At 38.2% G+C, this 9,637-nt stretch overlaps 1 protein-coding gene across 5 annotated transcripts in view; it reads right to left on the bottom strand.

The window, feature by feature from the left end:
* Positions 1-1,364: 1,364 nt before the first annotated feature.
* The window catches only part of mia2 (MIA SH3 domain ER export factor 2), a 15,913-nt gene continuing 7,640 nt past the window's right edge, over positions 1,365-9,637 (bottom strand). For 3 of the 5 annotated variants that reach the window (XM_014013770.1, XM_014013774.1, XM_014013773.1), the window contains 22 exons: positions 9,337-9,468; positions 8,890-8,911; positions 8,610-8,698; positions 8,353-8,424; positions 7,900-8,010; positions 7,741-7,812; positions 7,531-7,635; positions 7,290-7,412; positions 6,992-7,174; positions 6,712-6,802; positions 6,455-6,522; positions 6,302-6,372; positions 6,135-6,236; positions 5,957-6,053; positions 5,729-5,796; positions 5,540-5,625; positions 4,791-4,904; positions 4,328-4,486; positions 3,128-3,268; positions 2,981-3,033; positions 2,738-2,906; positions 1,365-2,643 (listed from right to left, as the gene is read on the bottom strand). In XM_014013770.1, the coding sequence (XP_013869224.1) occupies positions 2,429-2,643; positions 2,738-2,906; positions 2,981-3,033; positions 3,128-3,268; positions 4,328-4,486; positions 4,791-4,904; positions 5,540-5,625; positions 5,729-5,796; positions 5,957-6,053; positions 6,135-6,236; positions 6,302-6,372; positions 6,455-6,522; positions 6,712-6,802; positions 6,992-7,174; positions 7,290-7,412; positions 7,531-7,635; positions 7,741-7,812; positions 7,900-8,010; positions 8,353-8,424; positions 8,610-8,698; positions 8,890-8,911; positions 9,337-9,468 (2,343 nt within the window). In that variant the 3' untranslated portion in view covers positions 1,365-2,428. The remainder of the gene's footprint in view (positions 2,644-2,737; positions 2,907-2,980; positions 3,034-3,127; positions 3,269-4,327; positions 4,487-4,790; positions 4,905-5,539; positions 5,626-5,728; positions 5,797-5,956; positions 6,054-6,134; positions 6,237-6,301; positions 6,373-6,454; positions 6,523-6,711; positions 6,803-6,991; positions 7,175-7,289; positions 7,413-7,530; positions 7,636-7,740; positions 7,813-7,899; positions 8,011-8,352; positions 8,425-8,609; positions 8,699-8,889; positions 8,912-9,336; positions 9,469-9,637) is intronic. The other 2 variants (XM_014013771.1, XM_014013772.1) reach the window with 1 other exon arrangement.

The raw sequence follows: 9,637 nt of genomic DNA, 5'->3' as shown, positions 1-9,637 counted from the left end.
GTATATACATAATTTATTAGAACTAAGCTAGAACAATAAATATGAAGGTCAGTTAAATTATAAAACATGAGCTTAAAGTTCTTTTTTTAAATTTAATTGGTGCATTTTACGTGTATTTGTTTATTGGTCCGTTTATATATTTCTGAATTTATTTTTAATCATGTCAGGTTTGGTGCTCCATATGACTCAAACAGCTGGATTTTAATCTTTTTATGCAAATTGTTAGCATTTGTTTACCTATTAATTATTCATCCACTTCATCATCAGTCAACATGATTATCAGTCTTTTAACATTAAGGTCTTAATTAAAATATTTTAGTTTACTCAGTAAGGTATTGTAATAAACAGATGTTCTAGCTGCATTTCACCTTTTAAAACCTCATCAGTATTCACCAATATTTTATCATAACACGTTACTTTGTTTTATAATTGGCCTATTTAGCTTTCAAAGCGTTCTCAGTGTTGTATTCACCATTCTCATGTTTTTGTGTGTGTAAAGCAAAACTTCAGTAAGATGAGTCAGTTTTAATCAGAATTTGTGAAATTTTTATAAGGTCTTTTTTTTACATATTTTGTTTAAGACAAATAATTTCAGTGTTAAAACAGATTGAAATGTCAGCTGGTTTAAAGTTTTGTTTTGCTTTGAAGAGCTTACAGTAAACMAGAAAATTCACTGGTGCATCTGTAACAAGAAGTATTTAATGTACTTTCTTTACCGGTAACTCTGTTGGTGACAGGAAACAGTAGTAAGAGCATCAGAACTTGCCTTAACAGTAAAYAGTTTTGTTTTTAATTGCTTTGTTTACACTTTTACCCACTCTAAATCACATTAGACTCACTACTTGTTCACAAACTGGTTTAAATTCAGGATTATGATTTTTGTTCAAAACATGGTTCATTTTGTTCAAAATGTATTTTTTTGAGGAATCACTTCCTAAATATTTGACAATACAATGTCTTGTTTATTCTGCAGATTTTTTACAATTAAAAATCGTTTCTTAATTTTTGTGTCGTATCTGACAAAACACTGCCGGGTTGAGAAAAATGTTTACAGGTTGTCACCTTACTGGTGTGAATTAAGGGATTCCRGCATACTTTATAGGTTTGCAAATAAGAGACAGAACCTTCTTAAAAGCTGTAATATTCTTAAAATATTCCAAGTAAAACARCTGCTGAGCTACTAAAGATTATTTTGTTTCTCAGACTTCCCCYCTTAACATCTATATATTTAGTTAAATTCTTATTCTAGCATTTGAGTCAGTTTTCTGTGAGGTTCTGAAACTTTAAGTTGATCACCCTCACCCCCAACATGTTGGCAACAAAATAAGTGAAAGTTACAAAAAGCAATGAAATTTCTCACATCGTCTTTGCACTATCTTCATATTTATTGTCCCTGTATTTATTTACACAAACTATTATTATTGTATTTCTTACAATAGAATCAGGCTCATATTGTGTAAAGGTTTTCACTGACATCAAGGTTCTGGTCAAGTATAAGAACATGTTAAAGTGCAGCATATTTAATACAATGAATGCAAGCAAGTTTTGAAATATCTAAAAACATGTACAAAGTATTTTGACATAATTACACTCCCATATTAGTACTTGTGATCGCTGCATCAAAACTTTACATAATTACATCAGTGAAATATGGACACAGGTTTGAGAACCTTTATTATAACCTTTTCTTTACAAAATTTACAAATGTGTGGCTCTGAGGGAGCTTCTCTTCCTGCCAGCTCATTTATCAGCTTGTCTTTGCTAATCATAAGCAAGTCACTGTAACAGGGTCTAAATGGGCTGTTTCATTGTTGCTCATGGTTTAACAGTCTGCTGGAACTCACAGGGAGGTCAGTGAGATTAGATTAGATTTTAGAAAACACTAACAACCTCTGAGGAATAGACTTCATTCTGCCAGAGTAAATAAAATAAAATAAAACACCTGATGAGGTCAGATTTAAGTGTTGTCATAGACACAACTATTATAGAAATGCTGAAACAGCATTTAAAAAATACTATTGTGACAAAAGTGATGGTAAAGCAAAAAAACTCGACAGATAACTTCATTTTTTTTTCATTAAGCCTCTCAACACAAGATGTTAGTAAAAACATTTCTTGCTTAGTTGAGCTAACAGGAAACTGTCTCTGGCTCAACAATCCTGAAACTGTAGAGTTTAAGATGCAACCGAGCAAGAACCAAATCMCTGTTAGCATCATCTCAGTTCCACAGCAGCTGGATGGAGCAGAAAAAAGAAAAAAAACCTGATGAAGGCGGGCGCTTCCCCTGAACTAACACTTATTAAATCCCCTCCTGCTGGATGAAAGGAAATCACAGAGAAATAAGGGGGGAGTCTGCCACCTTTCATCCACTGAGGTGCATCTGAACCAGGAAAAACATCAACAGAGTCTGAGTAGAAACTGTCGGCGCTCAGATGACGTCCTCAGGCGAGGGTCTGTTCTCCTCTGGTGACTGGCTGTGCGGGGGTGAAGGGAGGGGCTGCTGAGGGGGTGGGGGGCCATCGGGAGGAGGATGTACCATGGGCGGGCCATAAAACGACATGTTAGGGTGAGGCGCTGGAGGAAGAGGGGGTCCGCCAGGAGGGAGGCGAGGAGGGAGCATCATTCTTTGAGGAGGGGGCCACACTGGGGAGACAAAGAAAGTTAAAGACACATCGATCCTGTCTGATAATATAACAAAAATAGAATTTAAGTTTTAAAAACAGTTAAAAATTCTTACTGGGCATCATGGGAAGAGCCCCTGGACCCCTGGGAGGGTAGAAATCAGGAGGAGGTGGGGGTCCGTAAGGGGCTCTACGAGGAAAGGGACCATCCATAGGAACCAGTGGGGGTCTAGGAGGAGGACCGCCCATCCTTAGATCTAATTCGGGGGGAGTCCTCTGATCAGCCTAAAGACAGGAAAGCCTCTTTAAACCCACCTGGGTCACAGATCTACACGTGCAGAAACAAAMGTGCTGCTCACCAGCCGGGGGTCCTGATCACCAGGTCCAAGATGGTTTTCCCTGAAGGAGCCATCTGCACCCATAAARACAAAAAAATACAAAAACATGCAGAAATATTCCAAATATTTTATTTCTCTTAACTACATCACCTAAAATTTCTAACTTACCAGCCATGTCTGCAGGGTGAGGAGGTCCTGGGGGGAGGCCTCTCGGTGGGAAAGGACCAGGAGGAGGTAAAAGACCCAGAGCCGCTGGAGGAGGTGGGGGTCTCCTGAACATGGGAGCTCCTGGTTCTGGAAACATATAACCTGAGAGACAATCCATAAATTAATCCAACAAACTCTAATCCATGATATGATGTCAGTGTTTGTTTTATATACAAACCTGACATCAGAGAATCACCGTGTCACATTGGGTGAATAAATAATAAATAAATAAAAAACTTTCCTTGAATAACAAACTCACCGCTATACAAACTGAATTTTAATGATGCTACAAATAACAGTGAGAGCACTTCACATCAACACACAGATAACAAAATTAAAGTTTGGTCATTGCTCTGAATTATCTGTCAAGAGTCAAAATGCACTGAAGACAACAAGAACTTTCAACGTGCTTTTCTTTTTTTTTTAGCTTTGCATGCAGAGTGGCTCTAAAAAAATGCATCCAAAGTCAAACCAAACATTCTGCAGGTTGTGTTCTGCTGTGTTCAACAGGTTGGACCCAAATGTTTGCTGCTACCTAATGTTTAACCTGCTGAGAGCAGATCAAACACAAACAGGTTTCTCAGCTGCACTCAGATTAGCAACTGTTAGTAAAGGAGGGAACAAAAACCTGCACAGCTCTAGAACTGATATTAATCTGCTGCACTCCGGTGGAACAACTTCTTTTTTTTTTTTTTTTTTAAATGGTGGCTTTTAACTTAGTTCCTGATTTGTTTAAAAAACATAACCCTTAGTTACTTTTAGTGGAGTTACCTGTCGATTTACTGCTTTAAATCAGTTTTCCCATGAAAAGAGACTCAAAAACATACAAGAATAAAGAAACACATGCACATAAATTAAATTAATAATGCAGCAGATATGCAAAATAAATTTCCCCTCAATTTTCCCCTGCTCCTGGTATTTGTCAGCCACCAAGAAAGGGAACTCTGAGATTCAGGAAGCTTGTTGGAAAGACATTCATTCATTTTATTCACCATAAACTCTGTTAAAAATAAATTAACTTTGACTTATCTGCTTAGATTTGGATCATGACGAAACATTTTGGTAAGTTTGTCCTCCATCAAGTTGGTGCAAGTCAGGCTGTCTGATCATTACCACAATTACTCTGAGTATTTTGTTTCACCTTTGGATTTTTACACACACCTGGAGGACCTGGAGGACCTAGAGGACCAGGGGGTCCAGGTGGGGGACCCCTGCGATCTCGCTCCCATGTGGGAGAGTTTGAACCACTGTCTGAATGAGGACCTCCACTGCGCTCCAGCTCTCCTTGGCCACCCGGGGGATCCACCGGACCACGGGACACTGGGAGAGAAACGAGTGAGGAGACGCGCGGTCGATGAAAGCATCAAGGTAAGAGACGGACAGAAAGAGAGGGTCACAATAAGAGGGGACCGAAAGAAAGGAGGTTTGGGCCAGAGTGAGAGTAACAGAAGAAAGAGGACATCAAGTCTGTTAGAACTGCTTCAACTATTTCTTTTTATTTTAGCTTGACTGCAGATAAGGTGCTAAAATATCACAACATGCATCATGTACGGTTCATCATGCAGCACGTACAGCAAATAGAACATTATTATCTGCACAAAACCCATTTCTTTGGAGTCTTTACCTCTAGGAGACAGTCGAGCAGGTGGTCCATCCATTAATGTAGGAGGAGACAGAAAGGGTCTGGTTTCAGATGAGGGTCGGCCGTAAGGAGAAGAACCGTACGGTGACCGCTCAGCTGCAGTGAAGGAACGAAAACACATGGTTAGACCGTCATCATTTCAGACACTTCATCATCAGTGCTGTCAGAGAAGCTTTAACTCACAGCATCATACTTCTGATTTATTGGTAGATTTCACTTTTTTTCAGTTAAACATTAATTTAATGTAAAGGGATAAAGATACTGGTCAAGTATTTAAACTGCGTAAGAATAAAAACATTAGAATCAAGCTGTTATTGATAGTTCAACATTATAAATTTATTCAAAATGTACAGTAACTCCTATGGACGAAGATTAAAGCCACAGAGCAAAAATATATTATTTTTTCCTGAGTTCAAACTTTAATCTCACAATTCTTAGGAAAAAAGAGAATTCTGAGAAAAAAGTCAGAACTTAGGGGGAAAAAACATTTTTTTTTGCTCCTGTAAAATACAGATGTATGAATGAGTACATTAATGAGGAAAACGTAGGGGTGCACAGATTGCAGTTTTCTGGCCAATCACTGATCTTTAAAATGTCTGATCTGCTGATTCTGATCTAAGACCAAAGTGACCTAAGTATCGGCCAATCTCCCATAATTAAGGAAATCGGGGCCGATTTATCAGTGCACCTCTAGGAAAATGGACACTGTGAATGTGTGTATGGATGTTTACCTCTGAAAGGCAGTGGTCTAGCGAGGCTGTTCAAGGCGTAGGGGTCTTTATCGAGGGAGTCCAGTTTAAACTGTGTATCTGTGATTCTGTAAACATAAACACACTCTGTCAGAGGATGGCTGGCCAAACAAACATTTAAAAGTACAGTGTACTCCCATCTGTCAATCAAAGCCTTGCTATGACACTTACTTCTGTCTGAGGAGGGAGTTCTCTCTTCTGATGTCTCCCAGGTCTCTCTCTGCTGCTCGAGCTGCCAGCTGCAAACATCAGAGATGACAGGACATCTTCAGAGAAACAAACAGGCAAACTAAAAGTGGTCGAGCTACAGTTGCACAAACTCTAACTGGGCTGCACAAGACAGCTGCGCTCAGATTGTTTTTCCTTTCAGAACTGCTCTGTGCTGGAAGACTTACTAACCCAGTTATTATGAGCCTTCGTCTCGTGTGCAGATATCTGGGTCTGGTACGACTGTTTGGTTTTCTCCAGCTCTTCCTCCATCTCGTTTGCTCGTTTTCTGAAATACAGCAACACGATGTGTGAAGGAGGGATATAATTATAATTATATACTGCATATATTCACGTGAAAGCAGCCAACCTGTAGTTATTCAGCTCTTCCAAAGCCATAGCAATGTTTTTGTCAGCTTTATTTAATTTCTCTTCCTTCTGCAGACGCTCCTTTTCCTCCACAGTCAGCATTCTATTAAAAAAACATCTCATCATGTTTTGTTCGGATATCAAATTTAAAGAATATGTTTTGTGTACCTGTGCAGCTTGAGCTCATTCTCCTGGTACATTTCAGTCATAATTTGGAGCTTCTGTTGTAACCGCTCAACCTGATCACATCAATCAGTACAATTAAAAAAAAAAGAAAAATAAATAAATTAAATATCACTGTAACAGTTTAACGTTACTAACCTCATCTGAATAATGTTTAGAGTCAGACTGTAGAGATAACTTCTCGTTCTCCAGCTCCTGAATGCTCACTTAATGAGGAAAGAAAAACAATTGTGTCAAACATCAAACAGCTGCTTTTAAAATGTTTCCACGAAAAATATAACAAAGAAAGTTTTTTTTTTACTTTACTTGTTTGAATTACTGTTAACAGGTTTTTGTGTTACTTTTGCGTCAGTTTTAATTTACATAAAAAATACAATCAAGAGATTTTAACTCACCCTGCAGGTCTTCTTTAGCTTTGATCTCATCATTGAGTTTTGCAAATGCTCTGTCCTTATCTTCATCCACTGATTTGAGGTCAGCATTCAACTAATCAAAGTTACAAAAGCCAAACTGTGAAAAAGACTGCAGAAACTGAAGTTTTCAAAAGTGTTCATTTGAGTAAAATGTACTGAGTGCAAAAGCAGATTGAATTTTTAATAAAGATTTTAGTTGACATCAGGAGTATGCATTTAAAATGTAGGAAAATCTGTGCCTCGCTTTATGTTATGGATTTACCTTAGCAGCATAAATAAGTTTCTGCACTTTCTGCAGATGTGCGTCTGTTAGGTCACCTCTTCCACTCCCAGCTTCTTTCTGTGGCGTCCCGAGGTTTGTCTCTTTCTCTCCTGCCTCCTCACCTCCAACTTCCTCCAGCTCTGAATCCCAGCCTTTCATCCTCAGCAGCCTATCTGTCAAGGACTGAAGAAATGAAAAACACATTTTAAATGCATATTCATGTAGCTCTGCAATCTTCTGTAGTCGTTAACCAGACAGAAGCTAGTTCTATTCTAATCACTGGAAGAAGCGATCCCACCATTATACGTTCATCCTTCAAGGTGACGTCCTGCAGCATGGCGCTGTGGGCAACCTCACATCTCTGCATCTCTGCCTCCAGCTCGCTCACTCTTTCTGCCCATCCCTCCACCTGCTGCTTCAGCTGCAGATATTTTAAAAAAATGAGCAGGGAGCCAAACGGAACATAACTGCATGACTTTAAATCTCAAATTTCAACCACGTGAATCCATTTCCCTGACACTCGGTGTTCAGCGTCTGACCTGAGCGTTGCTTTCCTGCAGCAGCGTGTTCTCCTCCCGAGCCGTTTCCACGTTCCCCTGCAGTCTGTCGCTGTTCATGTCGTAGATCTTCACAGTTGTTTGTGCCTACAGAGCCAACAGCAGCAATGTTTCATTGAAATTTAGGAGAAATAAAACAGCAGAGAAAAATAAAGAGCAAACACAAGAAATCCTAAAAAAATTTAACAGCACCTGCTCTTCCTGAGACAGGAGATTTTTGGTTTCCTGTTCGGATGTGTTTATGCTTTCCTCGAGCTCGGATATCTGCAAAATGAACCAAAAATAATTCTAACGATATTATATTATTAAAAAACATTTCAGTATTTTAACAGATATTTTGTGAACTCCTACCCTCCGTTCTTGCTCTTTCCTTTGTTCTCTTTGTTGTTCCAACTGAGCCTTCAGCTGATCAAGATCTCTCCCCAGCTCCTTTTTAGCGTCTGTCAACTGTCTGGCTTGGACCTGCCATAAACAAGACAACAAATGTAATCAGAGGTCTTTAAGCAAAACAAAGAAAGAAACAAATGACAGATCAATAGGAATCTGAGAACAGTCTAAGTTAAAATAAAAAATCAATCTTTAAATATGTTGGTTAAGTCAGAAAAAAAGTACTACTTTTAAAAGGAGAAGGTTGTATGTCAGCTGAGAAAAAATTAATTCCCTAAAACTGAACATACATGATATAAAAAATGGTAAATATTTAAAAACCATTAAACTTTGACATCCATTTTAAACAACTGAAAAAAAAAATTAAAACATTTGCTATTTGAACTAAGTTGAAGTATTGTTTTTCCTCTGCCTTACCTCTAATTGTTCTGTTTTTTGAGTCTGGGCCAAAACACCACCATCCCTCAGTGTATTCTCCAGCTCATCATACTGAAAACAACATTAGAAACGGATTCTCACAATAAAATATTCATGACAGCCATAAAATATCCATTTGTTCAGGATTTCATTTTATAAGTTTGTTATGCATGAGTAACAGCTTTTATTTCAAGACAACATAATGACTTTTTGTGTCGTCTTGAGCTTTTAAAAGGTATGCAATAACAAACACTAACCTCTTGTTGACACTGACTGAGAGTCTCAAGGACTTTACATTTTTCATCCAGCAGCTGTGTGATCTGTTGAGCCATCCACTGCTCCTTACCTGCAAAAAATACATTCATTTTTTAAAGAATTAGCTACAAAACTAAAGCTAGTCAAAATATTTTAATGTAAAAACACATTTCTTTATACTTCGCTACACAGCGGTCATAGTTATGTAAAATTAGCAGTCATAAGTGATGATGCTATCATTTATAAAGATGTGATTACACAGTATTCTTTGAGTGGACTTACTTCGATACATTCTGCTCTTGATCTGTGAAGATACAGGAAAGAACAACAATGACAAAGTAGTAAATGTCTGATAAGGCCTGTGCAGTGATTTAGAGTTTTATGAATAAATGGTAAATCAGGGATGTTCAGTCCTGGTACTCGAGGGCCTCTATCCTGCATGTTTTAGATTTTTCTCTGCTCCAACACACCTGATTTGAATCAATGGGTAATTAACAGGCTTCTACAGAACATGAAGAGGTAATTCAACCATTGATCCAGGTGTGTTGGAACAGAGAAACATGTAAAATGTACAGAATAGCTGCCTTCTAGGATTAGGATTTGACACCCTGCGGTAAACTACCTTTATACGGTTAACATAAACCCTTTGTTATGTTGATGTAAATGTGTGCTCCTAACTGCTCAGAGGCTGATATATCTGTGCTTTAGTAGTAAAAATGATGCACTTACAGATTTGTAACATCTACAAGTGAACAACAGGAATGTCACCAGTCCCACCAGACCTGTGACGAGAACTGGTTCCCATGGTACACCGTACAAGTCAGGACCCAGTCTGATGTCCTCAGGTAGTGACGATACAACCTGCATGAAGACAGCAAGAAAGAAAAATCACTTTAGAAATTGGTTTTATTTACATCTTTAAATTTTATGCCGTGGCTTTAATACTGTGGGCATTAGGATTATCAGTCCAGTACTGGATGAATACTAACTAAATTTTAGAGTTGGCTTGTCTTTAACTTCATATATATAT

Source organism: Austrofundulus limnaeus, unplaced genomic scaffold (genome assembly GCF_001266775.1).
Source record: "Austrofundulus limnaeus strain Quisiro unplaced genomic scaffold, Austrofundulus_limnaeus-1.0 Scaffold105, whole genome shotgun sequence".
Lineage (NCBI taxonomy): Eukaryota > Metazoa > Chordata > Actinopteri > Cyprinodontiformes > Rivulidae > Austrofundulus > Austrofundulus limnaeus.
Note: the sequence above shows the minus strand (reverse complement) of the source record. Positions and strands in the feature narration are given on the sequence as shown.